Here is a 26,512-nt window from a genome sequence, read left to right as displayed (position 1 = left end):
AATGCAACTGGTCGACCAATAAGAATGTCAGTCGACCAAGACGGCATCGACCGATTAGTCGACTAAACGACTAAAGTTGACAGCCCTATGTGGGCCAGATCTGGGCCGACACTATGAAAAGAAACACAGAAAGAAGGGCACAATATGATAGAGAGACAAAATTTAGAATATAAAATTGAAGACAACGTCTCCCTTCAAACCTGTCTTCAACACCGTCACACTATCCTTGTCACATTCATTTTTTGCAGAAAAAAAATCGAGAAGATGATTAATAATGAAGGCATTTCTTGCTGATTACCACCTGACATGTTAAGGACTAACACAATAAAATTGTGGTTTTAGTTAAAATTCTAAACTGATTTTTTTTTTTTGACAAAAATAAAGAAAGCACAGACTCACACAATTTGCCTATTTTTAACTTCAGTTCCATAAAATGTGAAAATTGTCATAAATGTTACATTTATAATTAATAAATTGTTATGAGGGACACATGAGCAGTAGATGTTTGTTTTACAAGTTTTTTGCAACATTGTTTTTAAACCAATTCTATTTCGTCCGTTATAGGGTTGAGAATAAAAGTTTTTAAAATCTAAAATAAAAATAAAAATAATTAAAGGTCTTTAATGCCTGAGGTGGAAAAATATAATCTGTTTGGAGGTTTGATATGTGCTTAATGATGTGGGGTATTTAGAAAATTAATTTTTTGTAGTATTAAAAAATCCAAGTTAAAATATCATCAAATCCCAGGAATTACACAAATAATATTTTTGAAAAGTTTGAGAGATGTTTTATTAAAACACAAGAGGGCGCTCTTCGACTATGGTGACCTTGCCTTATGGTGAAGAATACTTTATGTATGTATACTAATGTCACTGTACTAGAAGAAAACGTGTATTTGTAAATGTACTTCTTTAATACTTGGGACTAAATATGCCTACTTTTTAGTAGCCTATATATAAAAGTATACTTTTAATTAGTAAACTTTGAGTACACTATTTTACAACTACATTTTTTTTTGTACTGCAATGGGACATCCAGTCATCTTCTATTTTACTTTATCTTTCATCCTTCATCCTAACTTTCAGATTCAAAAACGTAAGAAATCATCTATTAACTCTGGAGGTTTTATACTCACCTATTCCATTTTATTATAAAATCCACATATTGCATTTTCATTAAAGTTTATTTACTTGTTTGTCTAAAAATTCTTTCACAATTAATCCGGACATTCTGGGCTCAGATATAAAAACATCAGAGAAAACTACATTTGAAACTTAATAGGTAAAGACTTTGTTTTTCTGTCAATCCCTCTCGTGACCACGACCACTTTCCAAACCCATTATTTGCCTGGAATAAGATTTCAATGACAATGTGTCATTAGCTAAGCAAAGGCATTCACAGCTGGACAAGAGATAATTATAGGGCCACTCGAATCAGTTGGAGAACAGAATGTCACTGGAACGCTAATGACACACATCTACTGCGTTTGAAGACAATCGCTTTGAGGAGTTGAGTGTTACCTACAACCTGATTTGACAGAGAACACACCTTTGCATGTGTTGTCTTGTGCTTGAAGGATGTGCACTGCCACAGGTAAATCATTAGAGCAAATCTCTCTAATCCCTTGTATCTGATGGATTGCTAAGAGATCTTTCTCTTTTAAACTCCATGTCATGATGAAGAGACTCTAGTTGCTATTAGCGGTCCTTTGTGTGATTGTGCGAGGCCCCTGGTTTTCTTGATTTCCATTAAGCCCTTCAGGACAGGTTTTTCATGGTGGAAACTCGCTGCCACTTTTATTTGATTAAATGTGAGAAGAACAACAGCTGTTCAGTTATGATGTGTTTTTTGTAAAAAGATAGTTCACCCAAAAAATGTAAGTTCTGTCATCATATATATATATATATATATATATATATATATATATATATATATATATATATATATATACTCACCTAAAGGATTATTAGGAACACCTGTTCAATTTCTCATTAATGCAATTATCTAATCAACCAATCACATGGCAGTTGCTTCAATGCATTTAGGGGTGTGGTCCTGGTCAAGACAATCTCCTGAACTCCAAACTGAATGTCAGAATGGGAAAGAAAGGTGATTTAAGCAATTTTGAGCGTGGCATGGTTGTTGGTGCCAGACGGGCCGGTCTGAGTATTTCACAATCTGCTCAGTTACTGGGATTTTCACGCACAACCATTTCTAGGGTTTACAAAGAATGGTGTGAAAAGGGAAAAACATCCAGTATGCGGCAGTCCTGTGGGCGAAAATGCCTTGTTGATGCTAGAGGTCAGAGGAGAATGGGCCGACTGATTCAACCTGATAGAAGAGCAACTTTGACTGAAATAACCACTCGTTACAACCGAGGTATGCAGCAAAGCATTTGTGAAGCCACAACACGCACAACCTTGAGGCGGATGGGCTACAACAGCAGAAGACCCCACCGGGTACCACTCATCTCCACTACAAATAGGAAAAAGAGGCTACAATTTGCAAGAGCTCACCAAAATTGGACAGTTGAAGACTGGAAAAATGTTGCCTGGTCTGATGAGTCTCGATTTCTGTTGAGACATTCAGATGGTAGAGTCAGAATTTGGCGTAAACAGAATGAGAACATGGATCCATCATGCCTTGTTACCACTGTGCAGGCTGGTGGTGGTGGTGTAATGGTGTGGGGGATGTTTTCTTGGCACACTTTAGGCCCCTTGGGCATCGTTTAAATGCCACGGCCTACCTGAGCATTGTTTCTGACCACGTCCATCCCTTTATGGCCACCATGTACCCATCCTCTGATGGCTACTTCCAGCAGGATAATGCACCATGTCACAAAGCTCGAATCATTTCAAATTGGTTTCTTGAACATGACAATGAGTTCACTGTACTAAAATGGCCCCCACAGTCACCAGATCTCAACCCAATAGAGCATCTTTGGGATGTGGTGGAACGGGAGCTTCGTGCCCTGGATGGGCATCCCACAAATCTCCATCAACTGCAAGATGCTATCCTATCAATATGGGCCAACATTTCTAAAGAATGCTTTCAGCACCTTGTTGAATCAATGCCACATAGAATTAAGGCAGTTCTGAAGGCGAAAGGGGGTCAAACACAGTATTAGTATGGTGTTCCTAATAATCCTTTAGGTGAGTGTATCTTTTGTGTTCAGCAGAAGAAAGAAATTCATGGTGCTCAACGTTTACACTTTTGGGGAAGATACACCCATGAATGTCATACAAAATAGTAGTCAATGAACCAAAAAAACTGGATTAAGAACATGTTTTTTTTTTTAAATAAAATAAAAAACTTGCACACTTAAGTTTCTATACAGTAATCAAGCATGTAAACTCACATGTGGTACTTGTTAGCAATTCAATTTCGGCAGTATGTGCATCTCCTCAAATAGCTAATGTCGCTATGTTGCTGTGGTTGCTAAAAAGGCTAATGATAATTTTTACTCCAAAATTTAAAACTACTAGCTTATGTGAAAAACCCATGAGAAATTCAAGAGGGAACCTGGCGAGAAAATCAAATACTGTTGCTAAGAAACGCATTTTGCTACTGTTAAAAAAGTATATGTCTGAGTTCGGCACAGCACATAGCATGCTACTCTTACTATTTTCACCATATATTTCTAGTACTATGAATATGTAGTATGAATGAAACCCAGACATGTACAGTTGTGGTCAGAATTATTGGCACCCCTGGTAAATATGATCAAAGATGGCTGTAAAAATAAATCTGCATTGTTTATCCTTTTGATCTTTCATTCAAAATAATTGCAAAACTCTAACCTTTCAGTAAGTAAATGAGGGGGGGGGGGGGGTCACATTGTGAAATAAATGCTTTTCTCCAAAACACTTTGGCCATAATTATTGGCATCCTTGTATTAATTATTGCCTTTTTGCAACCTCGTTTTGGCAAGATAACAGCTCTGAGTTTTCTCCTATGCCTGATGAGTTTGGAGAACACCTGATGAGAGATCAGAGATCATTCCTCCATACAGAATCTCTCCAGATCCTTCAGATTCCCAGATCCATGTTCCTGCTTCTTCTCTTCAGTTCAACACACTCATCTTCTATAGGGTTCAGGTCAGGGACTGGGATGGTCATCGCTGAAGTTTGTTTTGGATCGTTCTCCTGATGGAAGATCCAACCATGGCCCATTATAAGATAATTTCTACCAGAGGCCATCAGGTTTTGATTTTTTATCCGTTGGTATTTGCTATAATCCATGAAACCATGTATCTGAACAAGATGTCCAGGACCTCCAGCAGAAAAATAGGCCCACAGCATTAAAGATCCAGCGGTATATTTAACCGTGGACATGGGGTACTTTTTATCCCTGTAGCACCAAAGCCCTCTGGTGGGTTTGCTGCCAAAAAGCTCTTTTTTTAGTTTCATCTGAGCAGAACCTCATCCCATTTGAAGTTCCAGTCGTGTCTGACAACTGAATATGCTGGAGTTTTAATTTTGGAGGAGCGAGGAGGATTTTTCTTGAAACCCTCCCAAACAACATGTGGGGATATAGGGTGTTGGTTGATTTTTTAAAGGCTTTCTGACCCCAAGGCTCAACTAGTCTCTGCAATTCTCCATCTTGGATCCTTGAGTCTTTGGCCACTCAAACTTTCATCCTCACCGTCCATTAAGGCAATATAGACACACGTCCTCTTCCTGGCTGATTCGTACCATCTTTAATTGATTGGAACTTCTTAATTATTGCCCTGAAGGAAATGGGGATTTTCAGTTCTTTAGCTATTTTCTATAGCCACTTTCTATTTTGTGAAGCTCAACAATCTTTTGCTGCACATCAGAACTATATTCTTTGGTTTTACTCATTGTGTTGGATGATTAAGGGAATTTGGCCTTTGTGTTTCCTCATATTTAAACTCCTGTGAAACAAGAAGTCATAGCTGGACAATTTCAAGTTTAGTCACCCTGGTGTGATAAAAAAGGTAAATATTAATGGGAATATACTTCAGAGATATTTTACTCATAAAAAAATTCTAGGGGTGCCAATAATTGTGGCCAATGTGTTTTGGAGAAAAACATTTATTATTTCATAATGTGACAGTGGACAATGTGACAGTGGACTTTTGGACTGTGGCGTCTACTATTTCTGTCAACAAAAAACTGTTAAACTGGGGTTAAACTGTTGGCATTCATCTGTCTTGTTTACAATGAGACACCTAAACATTGTTGTGGTTATCGCTATACACTTTTAAGAGTGGCTGGATTCACTTCATAAAATGTGGTTGTCATTCCCAAACCTTTGCAGTGTGTAGGCCTACTTCACATATCCTTTGAAAAGCTGAGGTAACTTTTGGAACAGAGTTACAGAGTGGACCTACAATCTTCAGAAAACATGAAATAATGGTTTATCCTCCAGATATGTCTAGACTGTGCTTATGTAAGACTGTTATCATAGTTATCATCAGAGGTGGGTAGTAACGAAGTACATTTACTTCGTTACATTTACTTGAGTATTTTTTTGGAAAATTTGTACTTTTAAGAGTATATTTAATTGTGGGTACTTTTACTTTAACTCGAGTAGATTTCTAATGAAAAAACTGTACTTTTACTTCGTTACGTTTGGCGACGTTCCTCTCGTTACTTTATTTTAATGCAATATGTTGTTAAAAGCGTAGTTTATTCTAAGCGCGCGCTCTCTCTTTTTTCTGGGCATGAGCGATGCTCAATTCACAAATGAATCACTCTTTTGAGTCGATTCTGTTCAAAGACTTCATCAAACAAGTTGGGCAGATCTGTCTAAATCGGTTCGCGAATCAGTTTGAATGATCTGTTCAGTTTCCTGCACGCACTGAATCGTCTCGGAGTCGTAACAGGAAGATTTAAGAACATCAAGAACATTGTGTGGCGGTCCATAGTCTACAGTACAGTCTAGAAAGTAAATCTGCAAATGTATGGAATTATTTTTGTGCCGATAATAATGAACGTAACTTTTCAAGAAACTAATGAAAATATAAATTGAAATTGAATAAAATATCTTTGAAACTGAAAAAGAATGAATCGCAAGCAATTTTTTTTACTTTGTTTTTAATACACTGCATGTTTTGCTAACTATTCCTCATATTTCTTTTACTGATCTAAACTTACAAATGCGCTTCAAGAGTTTTCATTTACGCTTCTTAAGTTTTCATTTACGCTTCTGAAGTTTTCGTTTACGCTCCCTGAGTTTTCGTTCGCTGTTCTGACACAATTCTCTCGAGGGGGCGGGGCTAGAGCAGTGTGTTCTCATTGGCTACTGAGTTTTTGATTGACAGCTTCTTGACCTGGAAGTGAAGACGTCAGTGTTGTGTTTACTTGTGTGGATGTGAGAGTCTGTAAGCGCAGCTTTCTATTTAATTTTAGTGATATTAAGTTATGCTTGTTTTTGAATTTTATCTGTATTTACCTGCTGCTGCTACTACTTTGTCAACAGAAACTTTTAGGAGCGCAAGAGATCTCTTCAGTCTATTCAGGTGTAATTGTACATCAAAGTTACTTAAAATATTGTGTTCAATGTTTTAGGAGAATATTTGTTTATTCCTGATGTTTCTTTTGCATGTTAGGCTCTGATTAGGTTGTGCTATTACAATTTAAAGAGAATAGCCTACTAGTATACGTGTGTGATATATTCAGCAGTCAAGAAAGTTTCACTTCAACCAGGTAATCAAGGTTGGCAACCATGGCCATCAAATTTCTCATTGTTACCATATGCATTTACACCATCAAAATGTATGATCACTTAAATAAGAGGAATTTAAACTATGACAATTACAATCGTGGCTTGCTGTCAGATGATACAGACCTCTAAGGGCATTTCATTACATATTTCACACAAAGAATATTTTTGTTGCCATTTTTTTAATCATGCTGATAATTTTATTTATTTCATTTAGTTAATATTATCTTCTATCATTTAAAATTGTAAATATATTTGAACAATCATCAACAGGTTCAATTATGACTTATAAAATCAGTTAAATTAATTTAAATAAAAAATCAAATAAATTTACATTCGTTATTGTCACTACAGCATATACACAAGTATCAAAGTGAAAGTCTTGGATGCGATTATGTTGTGACAGGAAAGACCAGAAGCCACAAAACATTAACTGCATACTATACATGTAATGCACAGTATTCTCATAATATACATACAAAATGCATCATTACAAAGATTTTTATCTCTGTGAGTCCATATAAGACAAGTGGATTGTAACCCATGTATGACAGTTGGTCAGAAGTGATTTTTAATAGTTAAAACAGTTTACATTATTAGTATTTTTCTTATCCTATTGTTTCACTTCAGAAGGCATTGATTCATCCACTGAGGTCGCATGGACATCACGGTCACTGTGTGTGGTTTTTAAAGCATCTTTAGGACTCGCAGAGATGGATTACTTTCCTTAAAATCTTAATTCGTATTTATCTGTAGAAAGAAAGTAAAATGCATCTGGGACAGCATGAGGGTGAGTAAAATAAGTGAGAATTTTATTTTTGGGTGAACTATCCCATTCATATGCTGTTGGTATGCTAATCCATGATCAGCATAGACTAATAAGAATAAACTGCAACCTCTTGTGTACTTGTAAACTGTGTTTGTTTTAATCTAGAGCTCCAAAGAAATTAAAATATTTGCTATTTTATAATATTAAAATAAAATACATCAGGTGTCTGAAGATCAGGATCCCAGTCATTCAAAGCTGATATGTCTGAACAAAGTAACATTATTGTCTGATGGAGACAGTTGATCTCTGGTATTATCACTCCATCCTCTGTGTCAGCATCAGAATTTTGTTTATGGAAAAGTTGCTCAACTCCCTGGAAAGTGAGAAAGGAAATGTATTATAATCTAACAATACAAACTGCTTTGAACATCCACATGCAGTAACAAGTTGCAGACTTAAAATAATTATTTCAAACAAATTATATAAATGTTTTAAGGGATTTTACAGTACTAAATATTTACCCCCTGAGTCATGCACCATTTATCATCTGTAATACTGTTGTGTAACCAGTAGATGGCTGTATAGCCCTATAAACATTTATCCATGGCTGTGTATTCCCTAGTTGCTGGATGTTTTCAGTCATAATTACTTGCATGTATTAGGTTTTGCATTTGGACATATATTTATTATTAAAGACTATAATAAAATTAAAATTAAAAATTAAAAATTTTACATTTTTCTCCGAACTGTTTTTTTTTTTTTTTTTGCATTATTATTGCTCAAATATGGACACAGAAAAAGCATTTTGTTGCATTTTGCAGAATAAATATTGCGCCCAGGGTAATACTTCAAAATAATTGAGTGTTTACATATTATGAATAGAGACGTGGAATGTGGTCAAGTCCTGTCTCTACTCTTTTAAAAACTCTGCATCGCAAATTAATCAGCAATTGGCTTTACATTGCTAAAGTTGAATCGGGCAGTGATTGACAGCGCTCTGGTCCAATGGCATCGGTCATTGTCTGATACAGTACTTTTTGTACTGTAGGCTACAGTACAGATACTGTACAGTACTCTAGCCCAATGTTGTTTGGGGTGGCAGGGGGGAAATATGAATGTAACCTTATGTAACGTTAGATAAACAAGTCATGTAATGATTGGGTTAACTTACCAATTAAATCAAGACGACACTGCTGTATAATGTTATGGGCTCTCACTGAGCTCTAATATGCCTCTCCACCTGAAAAAGCAAGTACTGTATTATAAATAGTATTAGTTTAGTATTAATTAATAAAATAAAAAATTTTTAAAATCTGACTTACCACGAGTAGGCTATCCAGTATTCTGATATCGACGATGACAAATTATATCATTTGTCTGTACTATTCCTTCTATAAGAAATCATCTCAACAATATAGTGTAGCAGTAAATAAATACAGATATAAACTTAATATCACCTAAATGAAATAGAAAGCTGCGCTTACAGACGCTCACATCCACACATGTAAACACAACACTGACGTCTTCACTTCCAGGTCAAGAAAGCTGTCAATCAAAAACTCAATAACCAATGAGAACACACTGCTACTAGCCCCGCCCCCACGAGAGAATTGTGTCAGAACAGCGAACGAAAACTCAGGGAGCGTAAACGAAAACTTCAGAAGCGTAAACGAAAACTTCAGAAGCAAACGAAAACTTAAGAAGCGTAAATGAAAACTCTTGAAGCGCATTTGTAAGTTTAGATCAGTAAAAGAAATATGAGGAATAGTTAGCAAAACATGCAGTGTATTAAAAACAAAGTAAAAAAAAATTGCCTGCGATTCATTCTTTTTCAGTTTCAAAGATATTTTATTCAGTTTCAATTTATATTTTCATTGATTTCTTGAAAAGTTACGTTCATTTTTATTGGCACAAAAATAATTCCATACAAATGCATCATATTTTTTGCCAGCGATGAAGATCTTTATTAGTTGAACTTGAACATCTTCGTATACTTCGTAAGCTGTCTGTGAATGAATTATTCCACACGACGATACATTCGATTTCATTCAGGTAATACATTTTACAACCAAACACATTATTACGCCATATAGCACTACTACAAAGTATGGCATTACCCTTTTTTTGGACATATACATTACTTTATACATTAAATAAGCTATCATCGTCCAGTTTATGAATGTGTGTACACACACAATGTATTCTCGGTGTTGTAGTGTCGGTATTGCGCAGTGGCGTGCGAACTCGACTTGAAAACGAATGCCTTTGCCTGCCTTATTAGACTCAGTTAACCAGTTTAAAGATGCTTTCATAAATATAGCCTACATTTAAATACATTTTGGAGAACAGACAGAAGAAGATCCGTGCATTTGATCGTTGTTTATGTTGGGCATGACATGACTGCGAGCACATGTGCAGAGTTTTAACACTTTCTAATCTGTCAATGGTTCCCATCCCTTGAATGCAAAACTCCATAGAGTCACTTTATTCCGACATTGTCTAATAATCCAAATGTAGTTGTATAAGTTACTATACTATTATACAAACCAAAGGACAGCCAATGGTTTTCAGGCTATAGATATACAGAAATAATGTTTGTCTCTTCTGTTTTTGTTGCAAAGATAGCTTATCTAATTATGATAATAATAGTCATTTAAATGAAAAAAAAAATCTAAATAATATCATGTTACATATACAGTATATATATATATATATATATATATATATATATATATATATATATATATATATATATGCCTATGTGTAAAGTAACTAGTAACTAACTACTTGAGTAGTTTTTTCATTGGATACTTTTTTACTCTTACTCAAGTAACTTTTAAGATTATTACTTTTACTTTTACTTTGAGTAAATATTTCTATAAGTACTTGTACTTTTACTTGAGTACAGTTTTTGGATACTCTACCCACCTCTGGTTATCATAGCGTAAGCCTGTGCTAATCTTAGCGGTGGAGCTAACAACTCCGGTGGTTTTTAAAGGCTTAAAGCTCTTTAGCAACAGTAATTTGTGGGGCTTTTGTATTATAGTCCTTATTCTACGTGTTGTTTTGACAGGGCATTATGGATAGATGTTGGGTATTTCCCTCATAAAGTTCAGCACTTTCTTTTAGCAAACCGTAATAGTCTTGACAAACACTGTTATTGTCTCATTTCAGGGGGCGCAGGAGAGAAAATGATTACAGTACCTGTTGCATCTCACCGGTAACATGCTTGCTTGCGTCACGGTGAGTGATTTTATTTAACGCGTATTAATTATGTTTGCTTCACTGGTTAGCGTGCGTCATTTAGCTTTCGTATGAAGTTTGCAGCTGTGCTCACGTGCTAGCTAAATGTCTCCCTCACTCTTGCATATCTTATTAAAAAAGAGTCAAAGCATATATTGGCAGAAGTTCATACAAGCGCATTATACTAAACAAGATGACTTAAGAAAAATTTGTGCCGTTTAGAATTATTATTACCAAAAAATTGCTTCACAATGCAGTAAGTGTATTGTGTTTGTCAAAACATTTGGTAAACAGAATTTCATTAAGTTTAGTGACAACATCATGTTACAATGTTTACAACGTTACAATGACTGGTAGCCTACTGTTTTTATTAGTCCTTGACACAAATTTCACGATTTCAATTCATAAGCTTTCGATTTGATTCTGATCTTGATTCAATATGATTCAATTGGATAAATATCAGGTACAGTGGCTACATGTTAATTTTCTCAAGGAAAAAATCTCTCACCTAATAATGCTGTAAACATTACATGTCAGCTGGTATTATTATTAATGGTTAAAATTAACAACTCAAATTAATAATGTGGTATTTTTTAATAGGCCTAACATCATTAAGGCTATTTTTTAATGATATGAGTAAAAATATAATATGCAATATAGTGCATGTATTGAGCAGAATACTTCTCTCTCTAGTTAATTTTTCTAGCTAACTAACATGCTATGCTCATTAAATGGCTTTCCTGAGGTAAATGTTGTTCTCCAGCTGTTTTATTGACCTTTCCGCGGTTGAAAAACACTGACTGATTCATCGATTACATGATAAATTTCGGTAAGTTGTAGGCTGTATCTTTCAACATTCTTTCTTCTAATGTTCATTAATGTTTATTTGGTGCTATAGTAGTAGTAGTAAAGAGTTTAAAGATCAGTTCACGTGCCGCTTGCTACAGCGATCTGTCACGTCACATTAACGTGCGCCAAAACGGTACGCCTATTTATTGTTTACATTTCGAAATAAAATTGATAGAATTTGAAAGTTGAGACTTTGTTACATTTAAAAAAAAAAAAGTAACCTGCATGTCCATCGGTGTCAGTGTCCTCTTTGCATCGGGATTTTTCACTGCGTAAAATGGACGTGTTGCGTGAGACCAGTGTCGATCGCGTGAGTCGCAGCCCTGTTATTACTGTTGTTCAAGTCAGACTTTACAGAGTTAATCAATAGCTAAACAGACAGCGTTTTAGTATAAAGCCACATTTTAAGGAAACAGACGTCTGGCTTCAAACGCACCCAACCCAATCTCCTGATGAGAAAACATAAGTTAATGAGATAACATCAATGAATATGATGGTGATTACATCAAACAGAGTCAGGTTTCTTCGTTTCATGTAGGCCTACTGTATATCTGTGAATTTGCTGAAACACATTTTTGAGGCTTACAGTGTTTTTCCACCATCTTGAATGGATTTGTGTACCATTTTTCTGTGACAACAACAGTGGTGGCTGAATCTACATTAAAATTGACTCTCATTATATTCAGACTCACAAAAAAAATCACCTAATGATGCTGAATCTTAATGAATACATTTTCTGACAAAGACGGCAAACAAGCATTGAGGCAATATCTAAGACAACGCTCTTACATATTCACAAACTTTCAAAAGTTTGGGGTCAGTAAAAGTTTTTTTTTTTTAAATAAATAAATAATTTTATTCAGCAAGGATGCAGTAAATTGATTCTATTTAGCTACTGTTCTTTTGAATGTTCTATTCATTTTCTACTCTATTCTATTTTCTAATTAAATTATTCGAAACTTTTGAATGGGAGTGTATACAATCATTGATACACATATATATACACCCCCAAATTATATTACAGTGCCAGAAAAGTTTAAAATAATGATGAATCCGTTCATAGCCTTTTCCTCAAATCATAATGAAGTGCTGTGACCATAAACATGTACTCAACCCATAATGTGCATTCATTGATGTGCTTGGCCCTGTAATCGCTGTTTGCAGCTGTATTATTAGGCATATACCTGTTTATTATGTTTTCATGCTTAACATTTTTGCATTTGCACTTTTCCCCCCAAGTTTTGGAATCCAGTTGTGCCTTAAGATATCACTGAACTAAATCCAGCAATTCTGGCATTGAGATGGAGGCTTTGCGGCAGCTCTCTTTAATAATGACTTCAGAATGGCGTTAGAATACAGACACATCAGTCCAAGCAGGACAGTTTCAAGAGACAACATGAAAAAGTCAGATTCAACAGTGCACCTACAAAAATCCCAGCATATAGGGAACTGACAAGCTGTGTGACGCCATTGAAGATAGAGGAGTTTGACAGATGTGTAAGTCAGCTTTTGAGGCATCATGCTTGTCAGTTTGTATGTTTTAGGATCAGGGTGTGTAAGGGGAAGTACATTCACTTTATTCCTACAAATCCCCTCTTGAAGAATCATGTTTCAGTGGATGTTTCTTCAAAAGAAACAAGACCATGATTGCACTGATAATTTTTGATCCTTTTTAGTTTCCATAGAGACAGTGTCAGTGTGGGCAACAGCAAAATAGCTTTGAGTTGGAAGTGGTTAGTGAAATGCATGTTCTCAGCCATAGGGACATTATTTTTCCCACTCATTGCCACGGCTGAACTGTTGGCTAACGTTCCCTGTCCTGTTTCCAAGAAAGGTTTTTTTTAGAGCGTTATTGATGCAAAACATTAAAAAAAAATTATATTCACTGGCAAAAAATTGAGTGATGTTTTCCCATGCCAAATTCATCACCACAATGCTATAGGATGTTCTGAGTGTTTGCAAGGGTTTCTATGTGGTTTCTAGGGTGTTCAAAATGGTTTTGACCATTGCTGTGTGGTTGCTAGGTGATTGCTTACTGTCAAAAGAACGGGAACAAACTGAGAAAAAGCAAGTATTGGTAGTAAAATAAAAACAAATTTCGTAAATAAAAGTATATATATATATAAAATTAATTAATCGTGATTAATCACATCTAACAAAAATGTGCGTGTATACAAACTTTTATGTTATATGCGACTAATTGACAGCACTAAAAATGTATAAAAACAAGAAAAGTAAAAAGTAAAAAAGCATGAATAAAATAATAAAAGTAAAAAACAGGTTGTTTCTTACTGGCCAAAAGCAGAACCAGTATTTTATTTTATTTTATTTTATATATATATTTTTTTTTTTTTTTTTATTATAATTAAAGTAAATATTGTGAATAAAATTAAACTTAATAATAATAATAATTGCAGTAATATAAATAACTTTAATCAAGTAAAAAAAGTATAAACAGAAGTAAAAACTAAAAAAACTAGAAAAAATCTATAATCAAACCCTCATGGACCCATAAGGCATCAAACAGAGCGTTCCAGTATAGACTCCTAAATGGATTCAGGACAGGCTTCTTAGTGAACATCCTCTTGTCCTGCACTGACAGATCATTGCAGGGATCAGTTCACATTGCCGAAGTCTCTAGACGGCCCCGAATGCCAAACCGCTCTTCAATCCTCACCAGCCTATCCGCCGCTGCGTTCACTGGCCAACAGATCAAATCATCTGAAGGAGTCCATTTAGCTGAAGCTGAGGACAAGCAGGATGGCGTCACCAATCAGGAAGGGGTTTCCACAGATCCAATTTACCATAATTCTCAAATTGTGCCATGTGAAAGAATAAGAAGCCTACAGCCATTTTATTTCTGTGCCTCTGAGATCATTACTTAAAAATCTCTATAGTAATACAGTACAAGAGCAAATGTCAAGTCCAGTACAGTAAACTTTGATAGGCCTAAATGAATAGCTTTGTTGTCCTGATGTGAACCAACTACTCGATTTACAGGGGGTTTTTTTCATTCAAATCACAATTCAAAAGTGATTTTGGTTTGCAAAGTGAAAGTTCCCCGGAACGCGCATGTACATCGAGGTACTTTCTAGTTCCAATCCTTGTCACAGTACTCACGGTACAGTATTTTGTATTTGCCTAAATTATTTCCTACCCTGCCATGCAAATCCATACTTTTAATGTATTCTACAGAAGACAAAAAGAGGAAGATGACCAATGAGACATTTCCCCCTTGTCTTAAAGTTGTCCTCGCTGTAAACCCGAACAGTGCAGTTGACCAAATGAAATGAGTTTATTTCACTCAAATATTACTGAAAGTTCCTTGTACTTAATAGAAAAAAGTTAAGTGAACTCAATAACTGATTATATTGAACTGAATGAGTGCAGCAGGACTGCATAAGGAGAATAAAAGTTTAAATGAAGTGTCAGTTTGTGTTTTTGCACAAGATTACCATAGGGAGAGAGATGTTAGTGTTTAATCTTCTGTTATGTTGGGATTAATAGGTGTTTGTTATGTTTTTGAAGGTTACCATTGTGGTGAAAAGTAGAGGTCAAGGAAGGACTGCAAAATTGACATCATGTAGATACTCTCATGTGACCTACGGCGCCAGCTTCGCATATAAATCCTCTCCCGAGGCCTCATGGGAAAGTAAAGTGTCCATTGCACACGCACTCCAGAAACTCACCGGAAGTAGTAGCTCATCCGAGTCATTTTTGCCATACTGCTTTTCACATACTAGCATGGAAGTATTCGATTTCGGACTCAACAAAGGTTAAAGGTCATGGTGTATGTGTAGTCTTGCTTTGTTGTTTATTAAAACTCGTGTTTATTGATTATCCGTCATGCATCTCATTCTTGATCTACGGATTAAGCTGGCCATGCTTGTTGTGACAGATATTATTGTTATTAGCCTACTACTTTTTTTGAGCAGGAGAAACATGAGAACCTTGACAGAATTGAAACAAATGAAGAATAAATGAATTCAAAATGGTAAAAAGGAGACCGAAAAAAAGAGTCCTTGTTATAGAAGCTGATAAAAACATAATGAACAGTCCATCTAAGATAACTTCTCAGAACATGTTGAAAAGTTGAAATCATTGCCAGTGATATGGTAACTTTACATATTATGTAAATTAATATTAATAGTGTTTCTGCAAATAACTGTATCCTGAAAATGGATGCAAATAAATATGATACATTTCATGTTATATATGTGAATAAAGACAACTATAAGTCAATTCCCACTGTATACTTTGGATAAAAGTCTTGTGAAAGTCATAAATGGCACAACAAACGCAGTTTGCATGTAATAGTTTTATTATGGATAAAGAGTGAAAGAAATGACAGATAAGCAAACTCTTAAGGTAATGAATTCCTCCTCACTCTACGCTATTTAGAAATAAATATTGCGTGCAGAAAGCATAAAGTGTTTTGGTCTGATAAGTTCCTAAAAGCAATAACAGGAGCACTTGTTTCATCCTCAGTTTCAGCTCTTATTCTGATGGCTTTCCTAGTAATTTCAGCTCTTTTGTTGCTTGAGAAAGGAAAAACGATCTCTTTGAAAGACTGGGAATGAAACAAAACTCAGGAGCCCCGTGGGGCCCAAAGGTAATGTGGCTCCTAAATGGACAATAGAGGCTTTTATACGGAGAATCACACAGACGGTCTTGTTCTTGTTTTACTTCTTTGTCTCTTCAATCTGTTCAACTTCACTGGATTCGTCCACCACTTTACCATTGATCATGGTTTGCGTTACCACCTTCACTATCTTACGGGTACGAACGTCAGGCTCTTCTGTGGATAGAAAGACAGAGACCGAGAGAGATGTTAGCGATATGCCAGATTCCTTTCGCTCTGTGTTGCTGTGGACGGCTCTGTTATGAGAGGCTGCTCTGTTTGGCAGTGTTTAATGTGTCATTAGTTTTCAGTCACAGGCGCTGTGGAGTCCAGGTGAGAGGACAAACGCACTCCCAGAACATTCCAGAGCCACGCTCGGATATCTGATGAATGTTTACCCAACAGTTCAAGATAGCTTAAAGTATACTTAAGCATCAGACTCGCTATCACACCGCTGCTGAATATCAGACTTTCTGCTGAAAGGGGGCCTTTGTATGTAAGCTTGTTTCCGCCACTGAAAAAAAAAAAAAAAGTCTCGCAATTCTGACTTTATAACACGCAATTGCGAGTTTATATAAAAGTACAAAAAATTTCCTATCTCACAATATCTCACAATTCTGAGGGGGAAAAAAGAATTGAAAAAGTTAGAATTGCGAGATATAAACTCACAATTGCGAGAAAGTCAGAATCACGAGTTTATATTATTATATAACTGTTTTTCTCGCAATTCTTTTTTTCCTCACAATTGTGAGAGTATATCTTGCAATTCTGACTTTTTTTCTCACAATTATGACTTTTTTTCTTACAATTATGACTTTTTTCTCACAATTGCGAGTTTATATCTCGCAATTATGACTTTTTCCCCCCCGCTATTCAGACATTTTTATTGCAATTCTGACGTTTTTTTCTTGCAATTGCGAGTTATAATGTCAGTATTGCGGGATATAAACTCGCAATTGCGAGAAAAATGGCAGAATTGCGAGAAAAAAAAGTCTGAATAGCGGGGGGAAAAAGTCAGAATTGCGAGATATAAACTCGCAATTGTGAGAGAAAAAAAGTCAGAATTGCGAGAAGAAAGTCAGAAAGGTAGTGAATGTGTACAGTATATGTAAAAAATGCCCACATTTTTCTTTATTTTTTTCTGTATGCCCCCCCCCCCCCCCCCCCCCCCCCCACATAAAAAAACCTTTATAATAATACATCATCCAAAGGTCTCCCTTTTTTTGTCCCTTATTTACAACTTTGTAGTTTCACGACTTGAAGAAAAGATATCCATTCCTGTGTTTTGGCTGTAGGCATGAGGCGGCAGGAACATCAGCACTTTTGCGAGTGTGATATTGCTTATAACAATTTTATTAAGGCAATATTTGTTAGAGCTATGCAAATTTTCTCAAATGTTTGTTGAATGCAAAATTAGTTTGTGCATATTTGTTGTAGTGTTTGCTGAATGTAGCGTGTGACAGTGCAGTACTCACTCTTGGGGGGTGGAGGAGGAATCTCTTTAACCCTGTGAAATAAAACAAGAAACATGCATTAAGTATCAAAACAATCATTAAGCTGCAAAAATCCCAGAAAACAACATCAGTCACAAAAAATACCAGTATACGGCTGACATTACGGTAAGTAAATAATGACAATTTAAATGTATTATTAATTACAGAAATCGATTGACAGCACTAGAAGTTCAGCTAACAGAACCCGCTCACGTTTCCTCCCCCTCCAGGAGCCTCCTGTAGGTGGCGATCTCCATCTCCAGGTTCTGCTTGATGCGCAGGAGCTGCTCGTAGTCCATCTTGTTGCGCTGCATGTCCAGGCGCAGATGCGACAGGCTTTCCTCCAGCTGGGCCAGGGTCGCCTGCAGTCGCTCCATCTCCAGGGTGTACTTCTGCCCCGTCTCACCCAGGTTGCCCTCCAGAGCCGACACCTGTCAGGGAGGTTACATGAGGAATTGTTAGTTGAAGCCTAACAAGAGTTGGTTAGCACACACATTAACACATGGAGCAGTGGTGGTCAAGTGGGAATTGGAATCCTGTTTCCATCTCTTTCCCCAAACATTGTCTGTCTTCCCTCTATTATCAAGCGATTAAAAATTAATCTAATAAATCAATTCAAATTAAAAACTGATTAAAAGTCAGAATTGGGATATATAAACCCTGACTTTATAACTCGCAATTGCGAGTTTAAATCCCCAATTCTGAAGAAAAATTGCGATAAAAAAGTCAGAATTGTGAGATAAAAAGATAAAAATTACCTTTTTTATTTTTTTATTCTGTGGCGGAAACAAGCTTCCATTCAACAATTCTGCTCTGGAATTATAGGTAATATTTCCGTTGGAAAATTGAGTAAAAGCAAACAATATTCTGTCTAAAATATAACACAAAATTAACTTCTTATTTATTAAACTGCTGTGTAAAATCTGTATTACATTTGCACTCGTGCAATTCGGGACAAAAACAGCACTCGTATGATATTCCACTCTTTACTCGTGTGATATTGCTTAACTATATCATATAAATATGATATGAAACTCATATGGGGCATTTTTGTCCTGATATCTTGAATTTTAGGTTCATTCTAACTGCATTCAATAGTCTCCATCACACAGTGAGATGTTGCCCTGCTTCATATTCATCACCAATCTAAAAACAAAATATATATATTGCTTAGCTGTATCCATTTGGTCGCACATCCTTTTTAATGCTTGGTTTCAAAAGGAATCGTTGCATGATGTAAATTGTTACATCCCAAAATACATGTAAATGTGGGTATGTGGGTTTGTGTTTGGTGAACAACTACCATGGAAATGATGCTATTCCATCAGTAAATACATCAATACTATTTATTTTACATGTAATCATGTTTAAACTGCTAACCACTGGTTAGTGATAAGGTGAACCGTCCAGACAATGAGGCTTCTTTAACTACTGCTCACATGCGGATGAGGAGGAGACCGTTTATACACTTACAGGCCACTATTCCTGCAAAACTTGAATATATCTGCTTTCAATGTCCTTTTGTGTTCCACAGGGGGGAAAAAAGTCATACGGGTTTGGACAGAATTAGGGCATTAAAAGGTACAATGGCTTAATGCACCTACTTTCACCCTTAAAATATAACAGTACCAGCAGAGAAACTACAAAACAACCCCCATGTGAACTCACATCGTGGCTTATTTACACAAGCGTGACCTGTTGATAGCTACTACATCTGAGATGCTGTGAGTGATCCTGGACTGGCAAGAGACTCAAAGGTCATGAAAACAAGCAAACCTGTTTCTGATTGAACGTTCTGATGGAAAAGTTCCTCTTTGGAGATCTAAGAGTGTACTACTTTTAGTAGGGGTTCGACATAATCCAACAACAAACTGTGTCTGTGCTTCTTGCATCGCACATTTGACCCGTGAAAGTAAGTAATGGCATGTGATGGAGCATTTATGGCCTGGGTCATTCAAATAGCCTCGACATAAAGGGCAGGGTTTCACTTTCCAGTGGTAAGCTGTAACTGTATCTGCATTGGCCACGGCTCTAGAAGTTCACTCAGGGAACAGAAATGGTGCTTAAAAGGTTCCTCCTGCCTGGTTCTGACCTGTTTGTGAAGGCTCTCCAGTTCCACTTCCAGTATCTGCAGAAAGCGCTGCCTCTCGATAAGTTCACTCTGAGACCCTCTCAGCGCTTCATTACTCTCACGCACCTGCATATGCACCATCTCCAGCTACACACACACATATATAGGGGAATGGGTTACAAAAGTGTTCTGCATACAAGACCACAATGCAACAGTCCAAAGTAATATATCCTACTGAAGGTTTGTTGCACTGCAGCACCAATTGGCTTTATGCACAGCTGCACTACTTCCTAAACTTTAGCCAGCTCCTTTGTTTCCTGTCTGCCATTATTGGACAAACTGATTAATCCAGGTGTGCCTGACCTCAGTAACAATAATCAGGCACACCTGAATTAATCAGTTTGTCCAATAATGGCAGACAGGTTCAGGAAGTAGTGAAGCTGTGCATAAAGCCTATTCAGTTAAAATAACATGGTACCATTTACCATAAAGATGATTACCATATTCATTTTCAAATTTTATGACATACATTCAAATAACACCATGGTTCCAAAGGTATTTTTGAAGTACTATAGTAAATATCTTGGTTACACGTACCAAAAATGCCAAGCTACCATGTCTTAAAAACATGGTAATACCACTGTATTTTTAAACTACTCTACGAAAATTTCATGGTTTCATTTACCAATAATACCATGGTATTACCATGGTTCTGTGTCCAAGGTATTTTTTAAGTACCATGTAAAAAATAAATCATTTTTATGTCCAAAAAACATGTCAATACCACAGTATTTTTGAAGTACCTTGAAATAACTATATAGCATATACCATAGTTCACGTATTTAAAAAAAATTCCATATTCCATATAAAAAAAACCCATGGTAATAACCGTATTTTTTAGGCACCATACGTAAATACTATGGTTACACGTACCAAAAGTACCATGGTATTACAATAGTTTAGTGTCCAAAAGTATTTTGGATGTACCTTAAAGTACCATGTAAATACCATGCTTTAGCTTCCAAAAAAAAAAACCCCATGATATTAAAGTGGCTCCATATAAAAAAAAAAAACATGGTAATAATACCACAGTATTTTTTAAGTACCTTACCTTCAATACTGATAACGATGTGAATCGAAAAGATTTTGTCTTTGCAATTGGCCTCTAAATAAACTATTTGTTGCATATGTAAATTCCATGGTATCACTTTCCAAAAATATCATTATATTACAATGGTACCATGTCCAAAGAACATGGTAATGTCATAGCACTTTAAAAAATAACTTTGGAGTAACATGTAAATACCATGCTTTATTGCACAAAATACCATATACCATTATACATGCACAAAAGCACATGGTTGTACCAAGGTGTTTTTGTAAGTGAAATGTCATCTGGGTCTATAGGAAACTCTAAATGGGGGGTGGCAGACAAGGTACTGTTTAAGACCATGTTCCCATGGGAGCACCAACCTTTTTACGGTACCAGTTCTCAGCTTCCTCCTTGTTCTTCTGGACAATGCCTTCATACTGAAACCTGAGGTCGGAGAGAACCGTCCCCAGCTCTGGCCCACGGGCCGCATCCACCTCCACACTGACTTCCTCTTGAGCAACCCGGGCCCTCAGGCTGTCCAATTCCTGCAGAGAAAGAGGGAAAACTAATGAGAGAATCATAGAGACAAGGATGTGGCACGAGTCACGACTAAACAAATTGTGTGATAATATTCTGTGGAACTAATAACATGTTAGTCTTGGACTAATGAGACATTTAACAAGTTTGTGTCTGTAAAATGTGTGTGAATTTTGTGTTTGAACATTGGGTTGGGGTTTGTGTGGTGAATTGAGACTGCAGAGTGAATTTGGGGAATTTGATACCACGTGGTGGCACACGGTGGGTGGAAGTTACTTCATTATTAAGTTCTTCTCAATAAATATTTAATAGAGTTGATCTTATGTTACTCACAAAGGTAGCATGCAATGTGCCTCTCACAAAAACAGCCAAACACTCCAGATATATTTTGAATATTCTACACCCATGACACCACACCCTTCTGTCCAAATATACCCTGAGTGTACAGTATGCGTGAGAAAGTATGAGAATGGTACTGTACTTCCTGAATATTATATCTTTTCTATGTCAATGCGCCAGCGACAATTAAGGCTTAAAATGTACTCTATGCAAGTACAACAAACACATATTATTTCTGAATGCAATCCACAACAAAACATAACGGCCATTATCACAGACTGTTATTTAATACTTTTCTTTTTCACGTCAACTATTGTCATTTGCTGAGCAAGTTAGTTAAACTAGACATGTTTATAGCTAGCTACCTGAATACCTTGATCTGGTTTAATGGCACAGACCTTTAATGGTAACTCTATTGCCCTCTTAAGTACAGGGACTTGTTACTTTCAAAGAAACACAATAATTCAAGTATTAGTATTTGTACTGCTGCTTTGCACTTGGAATTTGTTGGCCAAGCATTTGCATCTTTGTGTATTTGTGTAAAGCAAGTTTCAGCATTTGACTTCATGCCAGGAGGTTAGCTACGAGGCACATCTTAGATTTCATTTGACAAAAGAACCACATGGATTGGGTTACAAGTGATTTCTTGTCCTTGTCTATCAAAGACAAGAGAGGTCACCGCTTGACACTCTTCAAGGGTTTGAGACAAGCCTGTCACAGAGGTAGCCATCCATTTCCCCATGAACGTATGCAGTAAAAGGGGCATTACATTTACAGAAAGTTGGAAGGAATGGAAAACCATTTAACTTTGGACTGGCTCACATCTTACTCTTAATGTACATTAACATGCTACCCCTAGTCTAACAAGTTTGTAGCCTGAGGGAATTTTGCACTGTGGAGAAGCATTTGCTTGTCTATAAGGTGCAGCATTCGTCACTCTGTTTCCACGTCCTTACCTCCTCATGATTCTTCTTCAGGAAGTAGAGTTCCTCTTTCAGGCTGTCCAGGTCTCCACGGAGCGAGGCGATGATCTGGTCATGGTCTGACTTGGCTTTCTTCAGGGCCACACAGTCCCGCTCCACCGACTGACACATCGCGCTCTCCGTCTCCCATCTGCAAGCACACATCCAGTATATGCCTCCTAAAGTTGCTCAACAGATGTTTAGAAGAGGTTTTGAGAGGTGCGGGCACTCACTTGATTCTGAAATCATCTGCAGCCAGCTTGGCATTATCGATCTCAAGCATGATCCGAGCGTTCTCCAGGGTCTTCTTCCTTAACTGTAAGGTACAGCATGAGAAGATGAATGCCTTCATCTCAAACACATTATTGAAAGCACAAATCAAATTATTATAGTGAGAGTGTAATTAATTATTACGCATGGCACAATTACAACTAGGGGTATCCAATCCTGCTCCTGGAAAGTCACCTTCATGCAGGGTTTGGGCGCTTCTCAATATTCAAATGGATGCTTACGTGTTTCCTTGGTCTAGCCTGTGACCCGGAAACCAATCAAAGTTAGCCAACTTGAAGGACATCCTAATTCTCTAATTGCACCGCAAGGAGACGAGGAACGAGGAGTGAGGAAGCTTCCGGAGTAACTATGAGCAAGGATGCAAAGGTGTATCCTATGTGTAAGTCTTTCTTGTCAGAAAACCTTCACATCTGTCCCAATAATTTTAAATGATGTTTTACCTTTGCAGTTTATATAAACCTACATCTCATATATTTCAACAGGGCATCTTGATTTATTACGGCATTATTCATTATGATATTTCTAAACCAAACATTAACAAAATAAAGTGCAGATCCCTCGAGCACAGCTGATGACGCTTTGAAGAGACACTTGAGTGATCAATAATATTCCAATATACAAATAGGCTTTCCTTCAATTAATCCATCCTCGTTTCCTTTCCTTGCATCCCAGAGTTAGGAAGTGAGGAAAGGAAGGGAGGACAAGAAATGAGAAGCACCCCTCATCTCCACCCCTAATTAAACACAGCCGAACCAGCAAATCAAGGCCTTTAGGATCACTCAAAACCTTTGGACTTGTGTGTTGGAGCATGGGTAGAAACAAAACCCTGGGGGAAGGTTCCCCTCCAGGAGCAGGATTGGACAGTCCTGTCAGACGCGCATGGAGGAACTCAGGATTATGTTGCTTTTCTAAAGGGACACAAATGGTGTGGTTAATTCACCAGTTCATGGTGCTGTTTGAACTTAGTACCATTGGGGAACCGGCCAAGTGTTTCAACCATAAGACAACCCCTTTTACAAAGCTATTTATTCAGATTTAAGTATTAGGTACTTTCCTTCTTTGTTAAAAGGTAACTGTTTAGTCTGACGGTAGGTAATCATTTAACTATGTCTGTCTGTTATGGCTAGTGATCAGAAACATTGCTGAGCAGACTTTCAGCTCATGTGTATACTTAGACAGCATTAGACATGCTAATAAACTCTGTTTTTATGGAGTTCAAAAGGCCTTGAGGACATTGTCCACATACTTCCTGTTCTAGGGCATGGGCTTGGGCCATCATGGAATCAATATCGTGGCCTTTCGGCACACGGTCCAGCATCAGTTGTTTGATCCTCAGCTCCAGGTCAGCGTTGGACTTCTCCAGAGTGCGAACCTTGTCTAGGTAGCTGGCCAGTCGGCTGTTGAGGCTTTGCATGGCCTCTTTCTCATTGGTGCAGTTACCATGAAGGCCGTTGTGGGACACATTGCTCAGACCGTTCAGATCTGACATGCTCAATGAGGACGAGCGAGACAGGGGCTTGGAGGCAGCGAACGAGACGGAGGCTTTGGACCGGGCTCGCCCACTTTCCCTCAGGGACATGCTGGAGAAAGAGGGCTGCCGGCCCAGAGAGAAACTCCGTACTGAGAAACTGGACGCCATGACCTCTGAAAGAAGAAGTATTACAGTACGTCACACCCGAATGCTCAGTATTTTTGATGAATGTCTATCACCAAAAAGTTACATAATATCCTTGTAAAATATCACCATATAAGAAATGGATTGCACAACATTGTTTAATTTAAAGATTCTTCCACTACATAAAAATATACATTAAGGTATACAACAGGTAAATGTATTGTGTGCTTTTAGGGAAAAAATAAGCCTAAAACCTAGCCAGAAACCTTTTGCTGAAAAAACTGGCAACAACATTATGCAAAGAAAATCATATTTGGTGTAGAAGAACATCACACATCTCCGCCTAACCTCAAGACTTCCAGCTTAAAAATGCTCTTCATACAAATGGACTTTTCAAAAGAAGCTTTTCAAACCAAGAATTTTCCATTGCTCCCCCCATGCTGGATTTTACATCTAGAAGTAAACGTCCAAACTCAGTAAAAAATGACTTCTCAACTCTGGGCTGCTTAAGAGAGTTGGTTCACACCTTCCTAATCCATTTATCTCCTGTCATAAAGTGATAACCGACTGACAGCCTGCTTCTGTAAAAGAGCTCTGGGCTGAACAAGTTTTTCATGCTGATCTGGGACCAGAATCCCAACTCAGTAATGTCAGGGGTGAGTCTGACAAAGAAATGTCCGGTTATATTTCACCAAAAAATCGAGCCTATTTTTAGGATCATTAATATTGTGCATATATATAAAATATAAGACCATTTTGCAATGTGACATTATTAGCATGACAGTTGAAGTCCCAGTAATGAGATTATATATACGTATATATATATATATATATATATATATATATGTGTGTGTGTGTGTGTGTGTGTGTGTGTATTTATTTATTTTCAAATAAGTTATGTTCAAATCATATAAGGCCATAATGTTAAAATGTTCCTTACATTCCTTTTTTTTTATTTCTTTTTTTTTTTATTTTGGGGTGAAACAAGTCTTACCCAGTCCAACTATAGCAATAGACATCAGTTGTTTTAAAATACTTCTGTTGAAATGCTTGAACAAACATTTAACTGTTTATGTATTCTACTTATTGAAATATTAAGGGCATCGAGCAATGCACAAAACTTCACTGAACGATAAAGATCACATGACATGTAAATGGACACTCTATTGTTATTTTATGTTGGCACATCAAACAATGAACCTTCTTCAAATGTGAGGTTTGTATAACACCTAGATATCAATTAAAAAGGAAACCTTTTCTCAAACCATGCACCCAAGAATTTGGAATTACAGTCACTTATAATTTCTTCAATTTAAATCTATGTAAGTGAATATTAATATAAGTTACCAAATTTAATGTGAATCACAACATATACAGTAGTCAACATTTGAAGTGGATCATCAAAGTTATACATGAATTTTGAACAATACCCGGTAAGAGGTAATAAGTTTAAGAGGATTCATACCTGTTGAACGGCTCCTGCGGTGGGTGGTGTGTAGAGCGTTAGGCTGTGGTCAGTTCCTAACGGTGTCCTCATATAGAGCTCAGGATGGGGGCGGGGCTTACAGCACCTGCACACCTGTGGGCGGAGTCAACCTGACTCTCTCTCTAGCTGCAGTTCTTCACATCGCTGTAACTCAAGACACCAGAGATCATGGCATGAAATATTCAACAGGTTTCTGATGTAACGTGAACAAAGACAATGAAAAAACAAAGGCTGCTCTATGTGCCTGCAGGACAAGATCTATGAGCCAGAACAGTGTTTACTATACGATATTAAACTATGCTTATCTCTCTGAACTAGATCTGAAGGATAGCCTATATCTTTTCAGTATTTTACTTATCAAACTGTGCTCTACCGGACAAAAATGATGGTGGCCTGGCCTAATTTACAGAGGCTACGTTCACACAGAAACTGAATATGGCTGTCCTGTATTTG

General features: G+C 36.9%; 1 protein-coding gene and 1 long non-coding RNA gene across 2 annotated transcripts; both read right to left on the bottom strand.

Annotated features, from left to right (window-relative positions):
- Window positions 1-7,292: 7,292 nt before the first annotated feature.
- LOC130087161 (uncharacterized) lies at window positions 7,293-8,995 on the bottom strand. The gene is made up of 3 exons (XR_008807328.1): window positions 8,782-8,995; window positions 8,631-8,699; window positions 7,293-7,832 (listed from the first exon to the last, which is right to left on the bottom strand). It is a non-coding gene; the product is annotated as an uncharacterized LOC130087161 (long non-coding RNA).
- Window positions 8,996-15,851: 6,856 nt separating this feature from the next.
- Window positions 15,852-26,061, bottom strand: si:ch211-243g18.2 (uncharacterized protein LOC559906 homolog). The gene is made up of 9 exons (XM_056253387.1): window positions 26,039-26,061; window positions 24,205-24,602; window positions 22,901-22,983; window positions 22,662-22,818; window positions 21,210-21,374; window positions 19,758-19,883; window positions 17,879-18,096; window positions 17,648-17,679; window positions 15,852-16,349 (listed from the first exon to the last, which is right to left on the bottom strand). The coding sequence occupies exons 2-9, from the start codon at window positions 24,595-24,597 to the stop codon at window positions 16,234-16,236; spliced, it is 1,290 nt and encodes a 429-aa protein (XP_056109362.1). The 5' UTR covers window positions 24,598-24,602; window positions 26,039-26,061; the 3' UTR covers window positions 15,852-16,233.
- Window positions 26,062-26,512: the final 451 nt, after the last annotated feature.

This window comes from Rhinichthys klamathensis, unplaced genomic scaffold, assembly GCF_029890125.1.
Source record: "Rhinichthys klamathensis goyatoka isolate OS25496 unplaced genomic scaffold, OSU_Roscu_1.1 h1tg000104l_1, whole genome shotgun sequence".
Classification (NCBI taxonomy): domain Eukaryota; kingdom Metazoa; phylum Chordata; class Actinopteri; order Cypriniformes; family Leuciscidae; genus Rhinichthys; species Rhinichthys klamathensis.
This window is presented reverse-complemented; position numbering and strand designations above follow the sequence as displayed.

What these genes read in the sequence shown, in the direction of transcription:
- si:ch211-243g18.2 (XM_056253387.1), bottom strand. Translation starts at nt 24,597, where the DNA reads ATGGCGTCCAGTTTCTCAGTACGGAGTTTCTCTCTGGGCCGGCAGCCC. An exon ending in TGGAGAGCCTTCACAAACAG is followed by an intron (nt 18,097 to 19,757) that starts GTCAGAACCAGG and finishes CCTCCCTGACAG; the next exon opens with GTGTCGGCTCTGGAGGGCAA. An exon ending in CTCCTGGAGGGGGAGGAAAC is followed by an intron (nt 17,680 to 17,878) that starts GTGAGCGGGTTC and finishes TTTATTTCACAG; the next exon opens with GGTTAAAGAGATTCCTCCTC.